The 24,208-nt window shown below is 34.9% G+C and overlaps 1 protein-coding gene across 1 annotated transcript in view; it reads right to left on the reverse strand.

Moving 5' to 3' along the window:
- LOC137393310 (uncharacterized) overlaps positions 1-24,208 on the reverse strand; it is a 74,580-nt gene that overhangs the window by 14,005 nt on the left and 36,367 nt on the right. Inside the window, exons 3-8 of the mRNA XM_068079802.1 lie at positions 22,529-22,774; positions 15,811-15,867; positions 12,880-13,047; positions 11,266-11,396; positions 7,547-7,686; positions 2,076-2,160 (exon numbers count right to left, since the gene is read on the reverse strand). Of these exons, the coding sequence (XP_067935903.1) occupies positions 2,076-2,160; positions 7,547-7,686; positions 11,266-11,396; positions 12,880-13,047; positions 15,811-15,867; positions 22,529-22,774 (827 nt within the window). The remainder of the gene's footprint in view (positions 1-2,075; positions 2,161-7,546; positions 7,687-11,265; positions 11,397-12,879; positions 13,048-15,810; positions 15,868-22,528; positions 22,775-24,208) is intronic.

The raw sequence follows: 24,208 nt of genomic DNA on the forward strand, positions 1-24,208 counted from the left end.
GTATAAAGAGCTCAACCTTACAGTGATATTAGAATAACACAATCATTAAAATAAGAAAATATAAAGAGCTCAACCTTACAGTGATATTAGAATAACACAATCATTAAAATAAGAAAGTATAGAGAGCTCAACCTTACAGTGATATTAGAATAACACAATAATTAAAATAAGAAAGTATAAAGAGCTCAACCTTACAGTGATATTAGAATAACACAATCATGAAATACAAAAATGGTAAAAAATATATGAGTCAACTTAATTTATCTAGTTTACGTTATAGTAAGTTACATTGTATATTTCTATGAATTATCATATGATCGAACCTAGCATTGCTAAGCCTATGCATCTGTTTGCATGTTTCTAAGATGAAGCAACAATACAAACCTGTTTTTACTGTTTGCAATCATACCTCGACATACGAGTGCCCTAACATATGACTAATCATACATCGACATACGAGTGCCTTAACATACGACCAATCATACCTCGACATACGAGTGCCCTAACATACGACCAATCATACCTCGACATATGAGTGCCCTAACATACGACCAATCAATCTTCGACATACGAGTGCCCTAACATACGACCAATCATACTTCGACATACGAGTGCCCTAACATACAACCAATCATACCTCGACATATCAGTGCCCTAACATATGACCAATGATACTTCGACATACGAGTACCCTAACGTACCATAACATCGAGATACGAGCAGCATTTCGAGGAAGTTTCTTCTTTGAGAAATGAGTAATCTTTGAGATACAAGTATACAAGCTGCCTCTTGATGGCCACTAATGGCCAAGAATGCGAGAGGCCGCTTTCGAGAACAGCATCACTCAATTTTTTTTCTGAAATCAATTTAAAAAATGTTTTGCAAAGGTCGGCTAAAACTTATAATGAACGTCAAGCAAAAAGCGCCCAACCGAAGATAAACGATAAAAGATTAAGTCGATAAAATTAAAATAAGTTTCGTGAAGGATTAAAAATTAACTTCAAGTGTGTGTTTAGTAAGCTAAATTCATTTAAGTTAAATTCAAAGTTTTTGTTATAGTGACAAAAGTTTAGTGTACCGAACGCATTACTGTCAAGTCTGTATTAGACAGCCGTTAGCCATTACATCTGTGTCGAAGTTCATAACCTTTACTGGTGTATATAGTGATATATATATATAGTAGTGTATATAGTGATGTATATAGTGATGTTACATTTTATTGCAGAATTTAACAACTAAATAAGTATTTGTCGCTTTGTTACAGGAGGTATTAATTACAATTGAAAACACATTTTTCCACTATAACGTCTTGTTTTACGTATCTTTTTCATATTATGGATATTATTATTGTATTTTCATACCGGATTAATTTGTATTCAGCAAGTTTATAAAGGAAATAGCACCTTGAGACCTGAAAAAAGTGACAAACGAGTTCAGTACAAGAACACACTCAACTCGTATATCGAGGTATGACTGCGCTAGTTTATTAACTCACTTCATACATACACCTCAGATTTTATATTTAGTAACTAATACATTGTTATAAAATGCCGTTGTTTTAATGTTATATGTAAAAATCTAGAGCATTCATCATCAATTTTGAACTTTAGAATGAATTAAATGAAAGACAATGTGTTTTGGGAAGAATCCTTGCTTCGACACATGACTGTATTAACATATGACTGTATCAACATATGATCTTGTCTACATACGACAGCAAATATCGGAGCGGACTAGCTTAACACATTGAAGTTTTACTACTCAAAACTACTACATGCAGCATACTGTGCAGAGAAATAAGCTGCTTTTTGCGCCAAAGATAGTTTTTAGCGATTTTATTGAAAATCTTATTTCAGTTTATTGTTGCTTATTGTGATACATGGCTACAAGCTATAACTTTTCTCAGGGTCCGACAATGTCTTATGTTTTAAATAGTATTAAAAACCCAATGCAGTTTAATAAAACTATTCCCAACGGTGAAAAACCAATCAAAATGAAAGAGTGAATTAACACATCAGGTTAAAGAGGGGTGAGAAGGTCGGAGGAGGGATGGAAGGATGGACTAAAGTGCTTACCTCTTATCACATAATATAACAAAGAATAAAAATCGAGTAAGGCATCCTTGCAGATGATCACAATCTCATTGTCTTTCTTAGGAGTCTAGAACAAAACACATGAGTCTTATCGGACCCTGACAACATTTGAAGAGATATTCTTTCGAAAAACATGTTCATGAGCATAATTTGGCAATATGAACAATTACATGTACACACGCTATATTGTGACTACACTTATACAGAATACCTACATGCTACGTGCACATACCTACAGCTTACCTACATGCTACGTGCACATACCTACAGCATACCTACATGCTACGTGCACATTTTATATAGAATATTATAGATAATACTAATAACACAAAACCTTGTTTCTAGTAATGATTGAAAAGTGAAAATTTGATAAGCAAAGCAAAGTTTTAATTTTCAAAAACTAGACGGTACCTAAATGAGTTGAAAATAGAAGATAAAACTAGCCAGCTACAAAAGCCAATGGTTACCAATTATGTACATCTACTAAAACTAGTCAGCTACAAAGGCTGATAGTTACCAATTATGTACATCTACTAAATCTAGTCAGCTACAAAGGCTCATAGTTACCTATTATGTATATCTACTAATACTTGTCAGCTACAAAGGCTCATAGTTACCTATTATGTATATCTACTAAAACTCGTCAGCTACAAAGGCTGATAGTTATCTATTATGTTATCTACTAAAACTAGTCAGCTACAAAGGCTGAAAGTTATCTAATATGTACATCTACTACAACTAGTCAGCTACAAAGGCTCATAGTTACCTATTATGTATATCTACTAATACTTGTCAGCTACAAAGGCTCATAGTTACCTATTATGTACATCAACTAAAACTAGTCAGCTACAAAGGCTGATAGTTACCTATTATGTACATCTACTAAAACTAGTCAGCCACAAAGGCTGATAGTTACCAATTATGTACATCTACTAAAACTAGTCAGCTACAAAGGCTGATAGTTATCTATTATGTACATCTACTAAAACTAGTCAGCTACAAAGGCTGATAGTTACCTATTATGTACATCTACTAAAACTAGTCAGCTACAAAGGCTCATAGTTACCTATTATGTATATCTACTAAAACTCGTCAGCTACAAAGGCTGATAGTTATCTAATATGTACATCTACTAAAACTAGTCAGCTACAAAGGCTGATAGTTACCTATTATGTACATCTACTAAAACTAGTCAGCTACAAAGGCTGATAGCTACCTATTATGTACATCTACTAAAACTAGTCAGCTACAAAGGCTGATAGTTACCTATTATATATATCTACTAAAACTAGTCAGCTACAAAGGCTGATAGTTACCTATTATGTACATCAACTAAAACTAGTCAGCTACAAAGGCTGATAGTCACCTATTATGTATATCTACTAAAACTAGTCAGCTACAAAGGCTCATAGTTACCTATGATGTATATCTACTAAAACTAGTCAGCTACAAAGGCTCATAGTTACTTATTATGTACATCTACTAACACTAGTCAGCTACAAAGGCTGATAGTTACCTATTATGTACATCTACTAAAACTAGTCAGCTACAAAGGCTGATAGTTACCTATTATGTACATCTACTAAAACTAGTCAGCTACAAAGGCTCATAGTTACCTATTATGTACATCTACTAAAATTAGTCAGCTACAAAAGCTCATAGTTATCTATTATGTACATCTACTAAACCTAGTCAGCTACAAAAGCTCATAGTTACCTATTATGTACATCTACTAAATCTAGCCAGCTACAAAGGCTGATAGTTACCTATTATGTATATCTACTAAAACTAGTCAGCTACAAAGGCTAATAGTTATCTATTATGTACAACTACTACAACTAGTTAGCTAAAAAGGCTAATAGTTACCTATTATGTACATCAACTAAAACTAGTCAGCTACAAAGGCTGATAGTTACCTATTATGTACATCTACTAAAACTAGTCAGCTACAACGGCTTATAGTTACCTATTATGTATATCTACTAAAACTAGTCAGCTACAAAGGCTCGTAGTTACCTATTATGTACAACTACTACAACTAGTCAGCTACAAAAGCTCATAGTTACCTATTATGTACATCTACTAAATCTAGTCATCTACAAAGGCTGATAGTTACCTATTATGTACAACTACTACAACTAGTTAGCTAAAAAGGCTAATAGTTATCTATTATGTACATCAACTAAAACTAGTCAGCTACAAAGGCTGATAGTCACCTATTATGTATATCTACTAAAACTACTCAGCTACAAAAGCTGATAGTTACCTATTATGTATATCTACTAAAACTAGTCAGCTACAAAGGCTCATAGTTACCTATTATGTATATCTGCTAAAACTAGTCAGCTACAAAGGCTCATAGTTACCTATTATGTACATCTACTAAAACTAGTCAGCTACAAAGGCTGATAGTTATCTATTATGTACATCTACTAAAGCTAGTCAGCTACAAAAGCTCATAGTTACCTATTATGTACATCTACTAAATCTAGTCGGCTACAAAGGCTGATAGTTACCTGTTATGTACAACTACTACAACTAGTTAGCTAAAAAGGCTAATAGTTACCTATTATGTACATCAACTAAAACTAGTCAGCTACAAAGGCTGATAGTTGCCTATTATGTACATCAACTAAAACTAGTCAGCTACAAAGGCTGATAGTCACCTATTATGTATATCTACTAAAACTAGTCAGCTACAAAGGCTGATAGTTACCTATATGTACATCTACTAAAACTAGTCAGCTACAAAGGCTGATAGTTACCTATTATGTACAACTACTACAACTAGTTAGCTAAAAAGGCTAATAGTTATCTATTATGTACATCAACTAAAACTAGTCAGCTACAAAGGCTGATAGTTACCTATTATGTATATCTACTAAAACTAGTCAGCTACAAAGGCTGATAGTTACCTATTATGTACAACTACTACAACTAGTTAGCTAAAAAGGCTAATAGTTATCTATTATGTACATCTACTAAAACTAGTCAGCTACAAAGGCTGATAGTTATCTATTATGTACATCAACTAAAACTAGTCAGCTACAAAGGCTGATAGTTACCTATTATGTATATCTACTAAAACTAGTCAGCTACAAAGGCTGATAGTTACCTATTATGTATATCTACTAAAACTATTCAGCTACAAAGGCTGATAGTTACCTATTATGTACATCTACTAAAACTAGTCAGCTACAAAGGCTCATAGTTACCTATTATGTACATCTACTAAAACTAGTCAGCTACAAAGGCTCATAGTCACCTATTATGTTATCTACTAAAACTAGTCAGCTACAAAGGCTGATAGTTACCAATTATGTACATCTACTAAAACTAGTCAGCTACAAAGGCTGATAGTTACCTATTATGTATATCTACTAAAACTAGTCAACTACAAAGGCTGATAGTTACCTATTATGTACATCTACTAAAACTAGTCAGCTACAAAGGCTCATAGTTACCTATTATGTACATCTACTAAAATTAGTCAGCTACAAAGGCTCATAGTTATCTATTATGTATATCTACTAAAACTAGTCAGCTACAAAGGCTCATAGTTACCTATTATGTACATCTACTAAAACTAGTTAGCTACAAAGGCTAATAGTTACCTATTATGTACATCAACTAAAACTAGTCAGCTACAAAGGCTGATAGTTATCTAATATGTACATCTACTACAACTAGTTAGCTACAAAGGCTAATAGTTACCTATTATGTACATCAACTAAAACTAGTCAGCTACAAAGGCTGATAGTTACCTATTATGTACATCTACTAAAACTAGTCAGCTACAAAGGCAGATAGTTATCTATTATGTACATCTACTAAAACTAGTCAGCTACAAAGGCTCATAGTTACCTATTATGTATATCTACTAAAACTATTCAGCTACAAAGGCTGATAGTTACCTATTATGTATATCTACTAAAACTAGTCAGCTACAAAGGCTCATAGTTACCTATTATGTACATCTACTAAAATTAGTCAGCTACAAAGGCTGATAGTTATCTATTATGTACATCTACTACAACTAGTTAGCTACAAAGGCTAATAGTTACCTATTATGTACATCTACTAAAACTATTCAGCTACAAAGGCTGATAGTTACCTATTATGTACATCTACTAAAATTAGTCAGCTACAAAGGCTGATAGTTATTTATTATGTACATCTACTAAAGCTAGTCAGCTACAAAAGCTCATAGTTACCTATTATGTACATCTACTAAATCTAGTCAGCTACAAAGGCTGATAGTTACCTATTATGTACAACTACTACAACTAGTTAGCTAAAAAGGCTAATAGTTATCTATTATGTACATCAACTAAAACTAGTCAGCTACAAAGGCTCATAGTTACCTATTATGTATCTCTACTAAAACTAGTCAGCTACAAAGGCTCATAGTTACCTATTATGTACATCTACTAAAACTAGTCAGCTACAAAGGCTGATAGTTATCTAATATGTACATCTACTACAACTAGTTAGCTACAAAGGCTAATAGTTACCTATTATGTACATCAACTAAAACTAGTCAGCTACAAAGGCTGATAGTTACCTATTATGTACATCTACTAAAACTAGTCAGCTACAAAGGCAGATAGTTATCTATTATGTACATCTACTAAAACTAGTCAGCTACAAAGGCTCATAGTTACCTATTATGTATATCTACTAAAACTATTCAGCTACAAAGGCTGATAGTTACCTATTATGTATATCTACTAAAACTAGTCAGCTACAAAGGCTCATAGTTACCTATTATGTACATCTACTAAAATTAGTCAGCTACAAAGGCTGATAGTTATCTATTATGTATATCTACTAAAACTATTCAGCTACAAAGGCTGATAGTTACCTATTATGTACATCTACTAAAATTAGTCAGCTACAAAGGCTGATAGTTATTTATTATGTACATCTACTAAAGCTAGTCAGCTACAAAAGCTCATAGTTACCTATTATGTACATCTACTAAATCTAGTCAGCTACAAAGGCTGATAGTTACCTATTATGTACAACTACTACAACTAGTTAGCTAAAAAGGCTAATAGTTATCTATTATGTACATCAACTAAAACTAGTCAGCTACAAAGGCTGATAGTTACCCATTATGTACATCTATTAAAAACAGTACATTTATGTGAAAGTCGGCACTGAACTGATATCAACTTGTACCTTGAAGGAGTTATAATATATACAATAATATAATACTTGAAATCTGGTAAGTCAGATAGCTCGCCAGGCACTAATAATTCATTTGATGTGTACTGCTGTATGGTTAATATATAAAAAACCATACATGAACAAATGCACACTCTTATTTCCACACCAATGCTAAAAGGTCACAGGGTCAACAGTACACACTGCACTAACAGTTGTGTCTAGTAAAAATATCCTAAGTAAATCATAGCAGCTAGAAATAGAAAAAGTAAAGAATGACTCACCAGTGTTGCAATGGCTACGGAAGATTTGTATCTAACAGAGAGGCCTAATGAATCATAAACTGATATTAAGTCGGTAAAATAGTTGGAGTTGTGCTCTCTCATGTACTCCTGTGCAGCCAACCTCCAGCTCTCTGCATTACCTGTACAATCCCAACAAAAAGTAAACCTTAAGCAAAAATTGATGCACAAAGCAATTTTCAGATTGGTATGGTAGAAGATGAGATATAGCAACCGTAAAGAAAACTGAAAATGCAGGAAAACAGAAAATAGTCGAAAATACTGTTAGACTTATCATAAGCAAGAGGAGAGCATTGCGAAAGTACTGTAAAGCCTCTAACTGCACACCATGGCGCTCTATTTCCAACCCTTCCTTTATAGTGGTGGTCAATTAAAGGCAGCATTCAAATAGAGGCTGGCGGTCTATTTTTCAAATGGCTCGTCAGAATCTCTGGAAGATAAATTTAGCCGTATTCCGGGCGAGTAGGGCTAAATAGGGCCTATATTATGCTTTATTCGGTAGAGCGATATTAAACCTTTAGGATGCAATAAATCTGCTAACTTACCTCCAACTTGTCAAAGATCTCTTAATAAATTTGCATCGACAAACTGACAAACATCTCTACCAGTTGATATTCATTGCTTGCAACTTACCTGATATGATATTATAGCCTGTGTCCTTCTTTGCCATTTGTTGACCTTTTTAATAGTTATTTCATTTTAAATTTGAAAACATATTTTTATTTTAAATCTATATTTAACATCATTGAATAAAAAGCTATATGCACTCACTGATATGTTTGCTATAGTTTGTAGCCAAAACTAGATTTATATGTGCTATAGAAGTGGAGTCATGAGCATCGATTTATTGTAAACCGTGTTGAGATAGCCGCAAAGATGCTATTAAAGGTTGACTTGCAACAAAATTCATATTAAAGTTATTTGGTATCAAAAGATTCACCATGTCTTACTCTGCTGTGTTGTAAGTGCAAAATACAGTGAAACATGGATAACTCGCCCTCGGATATAGCGAACACATGGTTAACTCGAATGGATTTGCTTGGTCCGTTCCCACGCAATGATAAATGGCTCTATATAACTCGAACTCAACACTGTTATAACGAACTGTTTTTTGCCCAACGGCTCCCGAAACGGTTGCTATCGCTTTAGAAAATCACTTTATTCCAAGCCATAGAGGTAAACCCCAACTTTTCGTAATTCATAAGCGTCGTTATTACCTCCATCGGCAAAATATTTTTGTCAACGACTTTTCTAAAGGTTTGGTCAAATTTGATTTATCCTGCTATACGATGAATAGCACGGGCTAGCCGGGCCGCGCGCGCAAGGATTTTCGCCACGCACATACAAAACAAAAACAACATGTTGTTTTTGTTTTGTATTTGCGTGGCGAAAATCTTTGAGTGCGTGACCCGGCTAGCCCGTGATCAATAGTTTTCCGACGTTGATTCCGTGTTGAATCAACGTCGGAATGTTGAATGTTTAAAACGTCTTAAAAATTGTTTTAAGTAATTAAACGTATACGTTGTCTTAGCTAAAAAAAGCTATTCATCGTTTGACCTAAACACAGAATACGTGTGTACATTCAATAAGTATCCATTCAAAAAGCGTGAGTGATATACAATGTACCGTAAAACCTCGTAAAACTTTTAATTGAACTGCCTCGGAGTGTTGCTCTTAGCGAATCCCAGGTAAAGTAGGGGTAAAGTAGGGGTAAAGTAGAGTAATCTTTGCATAAGCTTCAAAGAAAAACAGCAAAATTGATCACGGGTAAAACGCTCAAAAGAAAAATATGTCTTTTCCTTTGAGCATTTCAGCAACGATCAAGTTTTGCCAATGTCAATCTAAAAAACGTCCTGGCAATAACATCACCTCAAACAACAAACCAATCTCAAGTGATAGAAAAATCTCTATACTTTTTGATAAAAACGTTTTAAGCTTTACATTAGAAGCATTTAATTTGAAACAAGCCATTTGTGCTTTTGATTTATATTATAGTTTGTATATGTACATGTATCTACTAATAAATAAGTAAATACATGGACTTGTGACAGTGCTCTGATAACTTGAACGCTCTGATAATTCGAACACTTTTGCTCGGTCCCTTGAAGTTTGAGTTATCCGAGTTTCACTGTATGTGGAAATGTGATTACAGGCTCTTAAAAGCTCAAAAACGAAAAGGCGCCGTAGATTGGCATCTGTTTATTTCTCTAACGTAGTCATTACATTTGGTTATTGATTTGTCACGTGATGCTCTCACGTGAATTGAAAGGCCAATAAAGACTCAATAGAAAACTTATCGTAGCACTAGTTTATAATAGAAACTTCGAGTTTTACCGAAGACCCCGTATGAAATATAGATGATCGCTACTTGACATTTTTGTTTCGACTTGGTCTAATCGTCTAGTCGTAATCTGATCATGTGACCCAATACTTCGCAAATAATTTCTGCAGCACCTTTCGATTATCACAAGTGACCAACAGGCTCGTCATGATAATCAGACAATGATATGTACTCCTTCAAGCTAAGGCCAAAAAAATTAAACGAACTTTTACGGTGTTATAAGATATCAGTTCCAATATTGACAGCATTACAATGACGATGAAATAGACGCGTAAGAACAATAGACCTGGTTTTACTGAATGCGTGAAGTATAATTGAGAAAATATTTCGACGAATGAGGTTGCTTGAAAGTGTAAACAGAAGCCATCTCCTACAACTAAATCACATTTGAGCCGTTTTGGAAAAAGAATCCAAATTACGGCGATCTCGTGTGGCTGGCTGCAATTAACTGTTCGTTTTTTACCTTATACGAGCTTGTAATCACATTCCCACATATTTTGCACCTACAACACTACATAGTAAGACATGGTGAATCTTTTGATATCAAATAAATGTAATGTAAATTTTGTTGCAAGTCAACCTTTAACGAAAAAAATGAAAAGCTTTGGAATTGGACAACGAGAGAATTAATTGTTATTGTTATAAACGATTTATTTTAAGACGATTTTGTGGACAGTTTTCTCCTGATTAGTTGATAATTGGTAATTATCAACTAATCAACTATCAATTATCAATGATTGATAATTAGTTGATATCTCCTAATTAGTTGACAACAGAATTAACTGTTACTTATATAAATATTCATTATTAATACGATCTGTTTACATTTTTCTGCTGATCAGTTGATATTATGGGCTCATAAAGATCAAATAATGTCAGAGTGGTCGTCAAATGAAAGTAACGTTCAATTGGAGAGTGGCGGTCTATTTTTCAACCCTTCTCTCAAAGTGACAGTCAACTGGAGGTGGCGTTCAAATAGAAGTGGCGTTCGATTAGAGGTTTTTGCGGTATTCAAGTGTGACTATGACAGAGTGAGTTAATCAGGTCCATTAATCTACAAGGGTGGAAGGTGCATCCTTGTAGATAATGGAAAAGATCATATAGCTATAGCAGCAATATTGTAAATAAATATGATTAACTGACGATTAACCTTGAAGATTTAAAATCTTTGGTTGATATACAACTAAAGCAACTATTATTAGAAAATTGTGATTACAAAAAGGTAACACGAAGGAAAAATTGGACGGTATTATTTTTTGAGTGCAGCTACCCTAGACATTGCTTTTAGCCTTGATTCAAACCTGATTATGAGAAAACATTAAAGTACACATAACCAAACTTTTATGACAGGACATCTAACCTGGGTATCTGTGTGACTTGAGAACCACCTGCAAATGTGGATGAACCTGACTCGCCCCTCCGTGGGGCAATACATCCCACATGATCAATGGATATATATACGATGGTTCACTTTTGTATGATTGCAGAAGCCTACAGAAAATGAGGCCTTATAAAAGACATTTGCTTAGGAAAACGGGTGAGCACGCCTTGCAATGCTGAAGGGAGCACCCGTCACAATGGATAAGGGAGCACCAATCGCAATGCATAAGGGAACACCCTTCACAATGCATAAGGGAGCACCCTTCACAATGCATAAGGGAACACCCTTCACAATGCATAAGGGAGCACAAATCGCAATGCATAAGGGAGCATCCCTCACGATGCATGAGGGAGCAACCCCCTCGCAATTCGTAAGGGAGCATCTCTTTAAATGCATAAGGGAACACCCTTCACAATGCATAAAGGAACACCCTTCACATATATAAGGGAACACCCCTTGCAATGCATAAGGGAACGCGTCTCACAATGCATAAGGGAACAAGATATATAAGACGACTATGTACTGACTAGTAGACTGACTAGTAGACTGGCTAGTAGACTGACTAGTAGACTGACTAGTAGACTGGCTAGTAGACTGGCTAGTAGACTGGCTAGTAGAATGACTGGTAGACTGGCTAGTAGACTGGCTAGTAGACTGACTAGTACACTGGCTAGTAGACTGGCTAGTAGACTGACAAGTAGACTGACTAGTAGACTGACTAGTAGACTGGCTAGTAGACTGGCTAGTAGACTGACTAGTAGACTGACTAGTAGACTGACTAGTAGACTGACTAGTAGACTGACTAGTAGACTGACTAGCACACTGACTAGTACACTGACTAGTAGAATGGCTAGTAGACTGGCTAGTAGACTGACTAGTAGACTAGTTGTCATACCATAATCACATGTAACTAGTTGTCATACCATAACCACATGTAACTAGTTGTCATACCATAATCACATGTAACTAGTTGTCATACCATAACCACATGTAACTAGTTGTCATACCATAACCACATGTAACTAGTTGTCATACCATAACCACATGTAACTAGTTGTCATACCATAACCACATGTAACTAGTTGTCATACCATAACCACATGTAACTAGTTGCCATACCATAATCACATGTAACTAGTTGTCATACCATAACCACATGTAACTAGTTGTCATACCATAAATACATGTAACTAATTGTCATACCATAACCACATGTAACTAGTTGTCATACCATAACCACATGTAACTAGCTGTCATACTATAACCACATGTAACTAGTTGCCATACCATAATCACATGTAACTAGTTGTCATACTATAACCACATGTAACTAGTTGTCATACCATAATCACATGTAACTAGTCATCATAGCATAACCACATGTAACTAGTTGTCATACTATAACCACATGTAACTAGTGGTCATACCATAGTCACATGTAACTAGTGGTCATGTTATAACGAGTGGTCATACCATAATCACATGTAACTCGAGGTCATACAATAATCACATATGAATAAGGCTATATTCAGTCTCACTCACAGCTCGAGCTATAGCTAAGCTGACCCTCTACAAATAGCCACTGGTTCATACCACTGGTGGGCAAGCTCAAACATGGCCATGAACTGTTCCTTTGACCACTGTAAAGGATGATGGCCTCGAGAGAGAATAAGCTGGTGCATTCTATCATAGCGAAACGTGTTGGCGGCTGTTACAGCATGACGGTTCTCCAATCTACCGGAGAGGTCATGGGCAGTGTATCTGCAGAGAAGAAATGAGCAAGGTCAGACTTAGCCAAGTACAGCATGAAAACTTTCTTTATCGCTTTCTTTATGCACAAATCATTTGATGAAACTATCAAGTGAGAGATAGAAAGAAAAAGGCATTTAAACGTGTAAAGTAGAGACAGGAGGTAATGCTATGTTTACTATAGCAAATTGTGCGAGACGCCCAAGGAGCACTTCTTCTAATCATTAATCAGCAAGGAAGAGAGACCAGGGATGTTATGCTTTTATATACCAGCTTAGCATGGTATGACAATTCCTAAACTGGTGACATCTCATCAAAGTGTGCTTGTTGTCTTCGTTGGTTTTGTAATATTTAATAAAATACAATATACCATAAAATTCGCTAGGGCATATCTTTGGGAACACTGTACAACAAACACACACTATATTTTAATGGCATCTATCGAGAGTTAGTGACTGTATTGACAGTAGTGCTGGGCACGAATTTTTCTTGGCCAACGAGTTTAGACTCCATCTCCTTCCGTTCAAGTTTTTCGGGTATCGGGTTTTTTGATACAGGTTTTGTCTAAAATTTTTAAACACCAGAAATATTTTAAATTTTACAATGCAATTATAATTTTATTCAACTTATTCATTGTTTTTTACTATTTTCTAATGACCGATATTTGTGCTCGCAGCCTTAACCCTTTCAAGTTTGAACCTCAACTGTCGGTTTTTAGGCATTTTGTAGGGTGTGTCAGAATCTCTATCGGCCTTAATTCCAGCGTTCACTTAGCTTTGTTTACAAAAGCCGTTTTTAAGTAACAGTGTAAACCAATCAAATCAATTTTTGCACAAAAGATCAGACCATAAATTTCAGTTCAATTTGTATCAGTTTTCAAATATCTTTACCTACATCCTTTGTTTTAATAACAAATTTTATTTGAATGATATCGCGAAAAGATTTACACGACTCGTTTGTTGGTAAGTCATGAATGATTGTGATGCAAATAAAGGACTTTATAATACTAATTACAATTTTCCAGTATATTTTGAATCATGAAATAATGATGAACATGTGCTCAATGGATATGATGCTACTGTAAATGTTTTTACAAGTTTTTTTTAAATTGTACAAACTTTTATAGTTTTGGCCTGAATAATGGTGACGCACTGTCATTTTCTCTTTGATGACATTTGCTATGGGTTGCCCGACTTTTTTACTAGTATTTTACCAAATATCATTGTATTATCAGCACGTTCAGATATATATAATAAAAGTTTAAAAACTTACAAAAACACGCGGGTTCTTCAAAGCGGGTTATTAAACGCTGTTTAGAACACAGGGCGCAATAGACCGAGTTTTTGTCCACTCTACTCGACGGATCCGCGTAACAAAACCCGAACTCCCAAATCAAAACCTAAATCTGTAAGATCGAAATGCTCAAAATCTCTATTAGCCGAGACTTGAGAGAAGATAAACCTGCGAGTCCAACGAGTTTTCTTACCTGTGTCCAGCACTAATTCCAATTTTAATGATGCATTAATAAAGTTATATCCTCTTAACACATTTATATATTTATATATATATATTAGATATTTACTACCTACTGCTGCTCTCTTCAAGGTTTACTGGCAACAAAATTCACATTACAGTTATTTGGTATCAAAAGATTCACCATGTCTTACTCTGCTGTAGATGCAAAATACGTGGAAATGTGATTACAAGCTCTTCAAAGCTCAAAAAACGAACAGTTAATCACAGCCATCACGAAAATGCCGTAGTTTAGAATCCCTTTATTTTGATGACATTCTCAAACATTGTGGTTATTGTTTTGACACGTGATATTACCACGTGAATTGAAAGGCCAATAAAAGGCTCAATATAAAACGTCTAGTAGCACTAGTTTATGACAAACACTTCGGGTTCTACCGGAAAGCCCTTATCAAATATAGATGCTCGCTACTATACAGTTTTGTTTCGGCCTGGTCTAATCGTCTAGTCGTAATCTGATCATGTGACCCATACTTTTTGCCAAATGGCGCGAACAACTTCTGCAACCTTTTTCGACTCTCACAAGTGACCAACAGGCTCGTCATGTTTATCAGAGGATGATATACACTCCTTCGAGTTATGGTTAAAAAAAATCTAAATGAATTTTTACGATAGGTTTTAAGATTTCAGTGCTCAAAGTGACAACATTACGATGATGATGAAATAGACACCTGATGACAATAGACATGGTTTTATTAAATGTGTGAAGTATATTTGTGCAAATATTTTGACGAATGAGGTTGCATGAAAGTGTAAACAGAAGCCATCGTGTTCAGCTATGTCAGATTTGAACTGTTTTGGAAAAGGGAGTCCAATCTTTGGCGTTTTCATGATGGCGGCGATTACCTGTTCGTTTTTTAGCTTTAAAGAGCTTGTTATCACATTTCCACATATTTTGAACATACAACACAGCAGAGTAAGACACGGTGAATTTTTTGATACCAATTAACAGTAATGTGAATTTTGTTGCAAGTCAACCTTTAACACAGGAAATTTGCTACCTACCGCTGCTCTCCTGTCATATTTTGAATAGCTAAGAAAAGGCTGTCTTCTGCATTCTTCAAGCTCAAGTTTCTATTTGAACACGCATCTACGTTTTCTTTAGGAAAGATCATTTTATGGATACATCTATCGATAGAGGTCGAGAGTGCACACAAAAAGTTACAAAAATGCTGGTCGACCACAGCAACGTCTGCATAAATATAGTTCAGAATAGAATGCATACAGAATAGATTGACTTACTCCTTGTATCTACAGAAATCGCAGTCGGCCTTCGTCTTCCCCTGAATATCCTCAATGCTGTAAAGGAAGAACAACAAATACATAATGACCCTAAAACCTTAACTGTACAGATGCTGCACAGTTACTTCAGTACAGACGCTGTACTGAAGTAACTGTACAGATGCTGCACAGTTACTTCAGTACAGACGCTGTACTGAAGTAACTGTACAGATGCTGCACAGTTACTTCAGTACAGACGCTGTACTGAAGTAACTGTACAGATGCTGCACAGTTACTTCAGTACAGACGCTGTACTGAAGTAACTGTACAGATGCTACAGTTATTTCAGCACAGACGCTGTACTGATGCAAAGCTTTGTGAAACATAGTTTGTTTCACAAAGCTTCTCTGCACTCCAACTTACTAAACTAAACACAAACTAATCTTGGATTTTCAAACTAAAATAAAAATTTAGCTCTTGGATGAACAGCTCTGTCTGAGAGATGACCAATAAGAAATGCAAAATTAACGGTATAAACAAACAATTTCTGTGCAATAAATAACGTCATCCATATTTTTGACACCTGCAAATGTGCAGGTAACTACGCAATAATATTTATGGTATGAACCTAAAATGGTGCGCTGACTTGCTCTGGTCACTCCAAGGCCTATTATCTAGAACCTTAGTAGATGAATAAGTACGGTACCTACGCTTATAAAGTACGGTACTTACGCTTACAAAGTACGGTACTTACGCTTACAAAGTACGGTACTTACGCTTATAAAGTACGATACTTACGCTTATAAAGTACGGTACTTACGCTTATAAAGTACGGTACTTACGCTTATAAAGTACGATACTTACGCTTATAAAGTACGGTACTTACGCTTATAAAGTACGGTACTTACGCTTATAAAGTATGGTACTTACGCTTATAAAGTACGGTACGTACGCTTACAAAGTACGGTACTTACGCTTATAAAGTACGGTACTTACGCTTATAAAGTACGGTACTTACGCTTATAAAGTACGATACTTACGCTTATAAAGTACGGTACTTACGCTTATAAAGTAAATAAATAACATGGTGGTGATGACGACAAGAAAATGCAAAACAAAACATTATTTAATTCATAAAACTTAGCACATAATAATACCTTTTTCTTTGAAATACATAAAAAATAAACTATAATTTCATTTCAGTTTAGCATATTTCCCTCATGCAGTGCTACATTTCACTCAACATGTTATTGCGCATTTATTTGTGAGCCATTTCAATTGATGAAGCTGATGGTCTACGGCGATCTTTAGTGTGGATTCTTCCTTTACATGAATTTTGACGTTCACATCTCCAGAATTTGATTGAAGGGTCTCGTGAACTACATCTGTCAAATACGTAAATGTAAGCGTTATGTGCAAAATTTTCTCTTCCAATTTTCTCTTCTACTGTACATTATTAAACGATATATTTACAAATTTTTTGAATGACATTTTTTATTAAAAAGATATAAATTTACAGCTGTTTGAAAATCTTAAGTTGTTTTATTTATTTTTAATTTAGACCTGCACAAACATTTTTCCTCATCATATGAATTTTGAAAGTTAGTTGTGTGACAAAGTTTGAAAATCTTTACAGTTGTTTTTATTTTCTCTATTAGTTTGTTTCAATTAAACAATTTTTACAAATTATTTGTAGAAAAACTTTTTTAATACTGGTGCAACGCCGGGTATCCATCTAGTTTACAATTACCGTAAAACCTCTAATTGAACGCCATGACACTCTATTTTTAACCCTTTTTCTTTAGTGCCGGTCAATTGGAGGCGGCGCTCAAATAGAGGCTGACATTGTATTTTTCAAATGGCTCATCAGAATTTTCGGAAGATAAATTAAGCCCTTTTACAGGCAAAGCAAATGTCGCCTATATTTTTTTCCTACTTTTCCGGTGGTGTGATATTAAACTTTTTGGATGCAATAAATCTGTTAACTTACCTCCAACTTGTCAAAGATCTCTTAATAAATACAATGTATGCATTGAGAAACCGAGTAATATCTCTACCGGTTGATATCTAATGTTTGCAATTGACCTGCGATTATATGATAGCCTGTGTCCTCCTTTGCAATTTGTTAAAGCTTTCAATTTTTATTTCTTTCTTAATTTGAAGACATATTTTTATTTTATATAGATACTTAACAATGTTGCATAAAAGCTCATTGCATTCACTGATATGTTTCCTACAGTTTGCAGTCAAAACTAGCTTGTAATGTACAGTAGAAGTGGAGCTAATACATAAAAGCTCATTGCACTCACTGATATGTTTGCTACAGTTTGCAGTCAAAACTAGCTTGTAATGTACAGTAGAAGTGGAGCTAATACATAAAAGCTCATTGCACTCACTGATATGTTTGCTACAGTTTGCAGTCAAAACTAGCTTGTAATGTACAGTAGAAGTGGAGTTAATACATAAAAGCTCATTGCACTCACTGATATGTTTGCTACAGTTTGCAGTCAAAACTAGCTTGTTATGTACAGTAGAAGTGGAGTTAATACATAAAAGCTCATTGCACTCACTGATATATTTGCTACAGTTTGCAGTCAAAACTAGCTTGTTATGTACAGTAGAAGTGGAGTTAATACATAAAAGCTCATTGCACTCACTGATATGTTTGCTACAGTTTGCAGTCAAAACTAGCTTGTAATGTACAATAGAAGTGGAGTTAAAGATGTGGTTGCGTCAAAAAATTTGATTTAATGAAATTGTGACCCATAAAAGGCTAAAACATCAGCTACAATTTGATGCCATTTTTGTCTTTTTAGACTAACCCTGTCCAGAGATATATGCGTTTGAATGAGGCCCTCTTTTAAAAAGCTCACGTTCCAGCGAGTGCTTCTTTTGTGACGTCACAAGCAATACATCTGAAAAGAAACCACGAGCGATAAATATGAAGTCGTTTCCTTAGCCAATCATCAGCGCGAAATTCTTATATAGGCCGTAATAAATGTTATCACTAGTAAAACGCGTTGTCTGTGATCCCAAAATTAAGGATTTTACTTTATTATTAAATCGCATGGACATCGATATTTACTAAATTAATTAACATCGTTACTTTAATGAATTACTCGATCGACACGTTTTATTGGCGAACAACATAATTGAAAAAATTGCTGTAAAGTTACTGCGACGGTGACTCCGAGTTTTTTTGGCATCAGGTAGTTAAAGTTCTACGGCGGAAGATCGGAGAATGGAGGTAAATTTATCTTTTACTTTGAGTCTCCTATAGAGTTTCCTGTTGAGTTTACATTCAGATTATATTTCCCTGTTTGAGACTAAAATGTAATTTTCTGCGCGTGCAAGATACGTATGTACAGTGTGTTCTTGACGGCTTCCTTTCAATCTTTAGCATCTAGCTATACAATGGCTTAGATTGATGAATATACTAAAGGTGATACATGTATTTCAGTACTCATTAATACATGTACTGATTAATAAAATTATAACTTTTTGCTATCACTAATCGTTGTTTAATATTTTTTTATTGGTTCACCTAGCTACATTTGCTTCAAATTTTCTGTGGCAGTTTTATCTAGTAAATTAGATTTATGATTTGACTTTAGATGTTCATTTTTCACTTGTAGAAAGTGAAGAAAATCGATTGATCAATGCACATCTTTAACTTCCAGAACCACGGCTTCGAATTGTTGGCTTGGAGTACTTATGCTTTTGTTAAACATTTATTCATTTTTAAAATTACACTCGCAATCTATCAAACTCCCAATTTGAAAGCTTTCAGTAGATATGCTTTAGAATGACATATCTATGAATGACATATATTTATTGCATTTGTTTTACTGATTACAGGATGTTTATGTCGTCCCACCAGCTGAAGCAGCTATGTCAGTGTGGAAACTGCCATAAAGGGAAAAGAGAGACTTGAATGTGTGCTGCATAAACCATGATGTTTTGTTTGAGTTTGTTGCAGTAGATGAATTTGTCTTATGGTGCGTTTACACTGGCCGACACCGACTCCGATTAGGTGCCAATACCCCTACTCAGACAGGTACCTCAGACATTTCACGTATGGGTGCCGACACCGACTCCCCCTTTACATTGCAATGATCAAACGATTTTTGTCGGTACCAACAGCCAATCACAGCGTTTCGCCGTTCTGACCTTCACCCGACCACGCGAAGACGAGTACACATAAAAATCAATGCGCTTGATGTGGAAAATTATATACTAGTACTACACTACTACTACTGCTCCTACTACTACCGCTAGAAGTAACTACTGAATATCAAGCAATGAATGAATGATGAGGCAATGAAAATCAGAGCAAAGAACTGTACGTACAGTTCTTTCGTCCGAGTAATTATAATAAATAAAATGAATAATGAAGAAGATTGAATGGTGAATGTATATTTGTGGTAGTAGTAGTGTGGTGGACGCCGGGCCAACACTTTACCCTTCTTGTAATTATTTGTTTGTATATATTTTATATGTCTGTAAATATTTTATTATATGGGTTGTCCTTTTTATTCTCTTTTTATTCCCTTTTTATTGTTGGCCTTGTTACTCGTTATGCTATCAATTGTCGTCGGTTATGTTGTCATATTAACGCACTAGCGGGCCTAATTATTGGCCATTTAAACATTGTTAGCCGGTGTTCTCACTCGTCCCGTTAGCCGGAACGGGCAATTTTATTGTATATAAGGGAGCAATGCTCACTTAGTAGACAGAGCAAATGGCCGTACACTCCTCGGCTAGTGAATTTCCTTCGCTAATAAAACATTGAATGAAATCACACGCAGTTTATTTCTGTATGACATAATGTAGATCGTGCCAAGTAAGGGCCGGCAAATTCCTTTACAGTAGTACTAGTAGTAGAACTAGTAGTAGGACTAGTAGTGGTCGTACAACTGGCTATTCACTTTTAATTAATTTAAATTAAAGAACTAACTTGATTTTTTGGTACTCTCGCCTTCACATCGTTGCTAGCCATGCTGGTTCACTATTAAAAAGAGAACAAGGGAAAGTTTAATGACAGTCTCCTAGCCTCTCATTAAACCAAGCCCTTTCGTTTCATAAACTTAGCACTGTCATTAAAGCCTAGGCTCATTTAACCAGAGGCTCCTAGCTTCTGATTGGCTGATGAGCGTCCGATTTGTCGGTGCAACCGGGCACTGCTGGTTTTCTCCGACACCGACTTTCAGATCGGTGCCGACACCGATCTTTCTGTTCACACCTACCGACACCGACTCATCAAATTTGTCTGTGCACGACAAAATCGGCCAGTGTAAACGCACCATTATTGTATCAGCTAAAACTATGTGAGTGGCCACGACTTGATGAATATTTTTAATAAAAGCTTTATGCCGAGATGAAAATCTTTTTGCTTGTAAAAAATATATAATAAAATTATATTGTTGAAGATAATGCAAAACATGATTTGCAGAATATTGTAGTGAATTGGATAAGGTATATGGATGTCCGCAGAACTGGAGAATGTGAGTTCAAATCCAGTTTGCAGCAGACTTCTTATCCTCAAAACTCTATCCCTATGTATACTCTTTTCAAAGACGCAGCTTGCTTGCTTGCAACTAGTTTCTTACTACCGTAAGTAAAATAAACTTATGGTAGTAAGAAACTAGTTTTCGGTGTGGGCAATGATATACAAGGATAGGCGACAGACATAATGTGGGCGGGGCTGTTGGAGGCTGTATATCGTTAGTATGGGTAGCGGTGGAACTGCGCTGATACAAAGACCATATTCTACATAGTTTGCTTGACAGAATTACCGTAGACCGTTAGAATTGGTAGTCGGTACTCAAATGTTTACACAGCATTTGGAGAAAGTGAGTAAAACAAATTTTCAATTTTCGTTATTTGAGGCCTTTGAATTTGAAACATTCATAATAATGTATCTGTAGCGGGGTTTAAAATTTTATTCTAACCAACATGAGCAAATACAAAATAAAATATATGCCAATAGAGCCGCGTAGGACTAGACTTTTATCGCAAATAGCCGATGTGAATGCGAGATATATTGACAGATAAATCACGTGTGACATCATTTTGGGCAAGCCTAGGCATGTTTTTTTGGCCTGAGCGTTTTTACGGCAATCAGATTGTTTCGATTTTAATCTTCAAATATCTTGACAATGAGATCGCCTAACACAACAAACAACACATCAACTGATAGAGAAAAAAATGCTTTCTTTTAAAATCAACTCAAATTTGACGCAACCACATCTTTAGTACGTAAAAGCTCATTGCATGCACTGATATGTTTGCTACAGTTTGCAGTCAAAACTAGCTTTTTATGTGTATAGAAGAGGGGTTACGAGCGTTGATCAATTGTAAGATCAGATTACCACAATGATGCTATCAAATAATACGATATAAATCTGCAAATCTCTAAGTTATATAATGATACCATTTTTGTGGTATACCATGGGTGACAGTAATGAATTTAGTTTCTTTTGTTATGTAATCACAATCAGTAATTATTAATAATTGATGGCAACCTTTAGGATGATCCCCATGAATTTTTGATACATTCTAGCAATTTGCCAGAAAAATGATGAACAAGCCGCGCATTTTGCTGAAAATCAATGACCATTTTATTAGAAAAACTATTTTAAAAGATTTCTATAATGGTATAATTATAAAAAGAGAAGCAAGATTCAAAAAACCCAATTATCAATCAAAAGAAATCACACAGAAAGAGATATATACTCACTAGTCAAGGTCGCTGACCTCTGGCTGAGAAACAGGCCTCTTAGACCTGAGAGCATTGAACAGGGTTTCCTCGTGAGTGTAGTGATTGTATATAGCTGTAATATTCTGAGAAAAGACTTGCTTAAAGAGTGTCTCATTATCCCCGAGCCAGTGGCGTACCTTCTCTCGGAACTTCTCCGATTCAATCAGAATCTCACCATGAGTTTGGACGACTGAGTAAAATCTGTTGAATGTTTGGTATGACCTTCTAAAATCGGGTACACAGTGTAAAAATGCCCAGCCTAACGAATGTATTGCAAGTAATATAGATGGCTGTTTTACTAAGACAACCAATTCAAAAAAACAGCTCTTACAAACAAATGATGAGTCAAATTCAATATTAGCTAGCAGCTCTAAGGTAGAACTTATATACTCCAATACTAGAACTTGATCGAATATACCAATATAGATGTAATTATAATGAAAAAATTGGCATAACTTCCATTACAGATAAAATTACAGAACTAATGCTGCAACAAGGAAACAGTTACATTAAGAAAAGTTTTTTATATATGTGAACACTTCAACTTATGAATTTTTTATACAAGTAGACACTCCAACTTATGAATTTTTTTATACAAGTAGACACTCCAACTTATGAATTTTTTATACAAGTAGACACTTCAACTTATGAATTTTTCATACAAGTAGACACTCCAACTTATGAATTTTTTATACAAGTAGACACTCCAACTTATGAATTTTTTATACAAGTAGACACTCCAACTTATGAATTTTTCATACAAGTAGACACTTCAACTTATGAATTTTTCATACAAGTAGACACTCCAACTTATGAATTTTTTATACAAGTAGACACTCCAACTTATGAATTTTTTATACAAGTAGACACTCCAACTTATGAATTTTTTATACAAGTAGACACTCCAACTTATGAATTTTTTATACCAGTAGACACTCCAACTTATGAATTTTTTATACAAGTAGACACTTCAACTTATGAATTTTTCATACAAGTAGACACTCCAACTTATGAATTTTTTATACAAGTAGACACTCCAACTTGTGAATTTTTTATACAAGTAGACACTCCAACTTATGAATTTTTCATACAAGTAGACACTCCAACTTATGAATTTTTTATACCAGTAGACACTCCAACTTATGAATTTTTTATACAAGTAGACACTTCAACTTATGAATTTTTCATACAAATAGACACTCCAACTTATGAATTTTTTATACAAGTAGACACTCCAACTTATGAATTTTTTATACAAGTAGACACTTCAACTTATGAATTTTTCATATATGTATGAGAAAAATTTAAGCACTTAATTATTTTGACACGGAAAGTGATTTTCAACATGCAAGGTCTTAAAGATGTGGTTGCGACCAAAAGGTCGATTTAATGAAATTAAGACCAATAAAAGGCTAAAACATCAGCTACAATTTGATGTCATTTTTGTCTTTGTAGACTAACCCTGTCCAGAGATATATGCGTTTGAATGAGGCCCTCTTTTAAAAAGCTCAGAATCTAGTGGGTGCTTCATTCGTGACGTAACTAGTGATACATCTGAAAAGAGTCCACGAGCGATAAATATAAGATCGCTTCATTAGCCAATCATCAGCACGAAACTTTTATATAGGTTGTAATAAATATTATCACTCGTAAAACGCG

This window comes from Watersipora subatra, chromosome 4, assembly GCF_963576615.1.
Source record: "Watersipora subatra chromosome 4, tzWatSuba1.1, whole genome shotgun sequence".
NCBI classification, from domain to species: Eukaryota; Metazoa; Bryozoa; class Gymnolaemata; order Cheilostomatida; family Watersiporidae; genus Watersipora; species Watersipora subatra.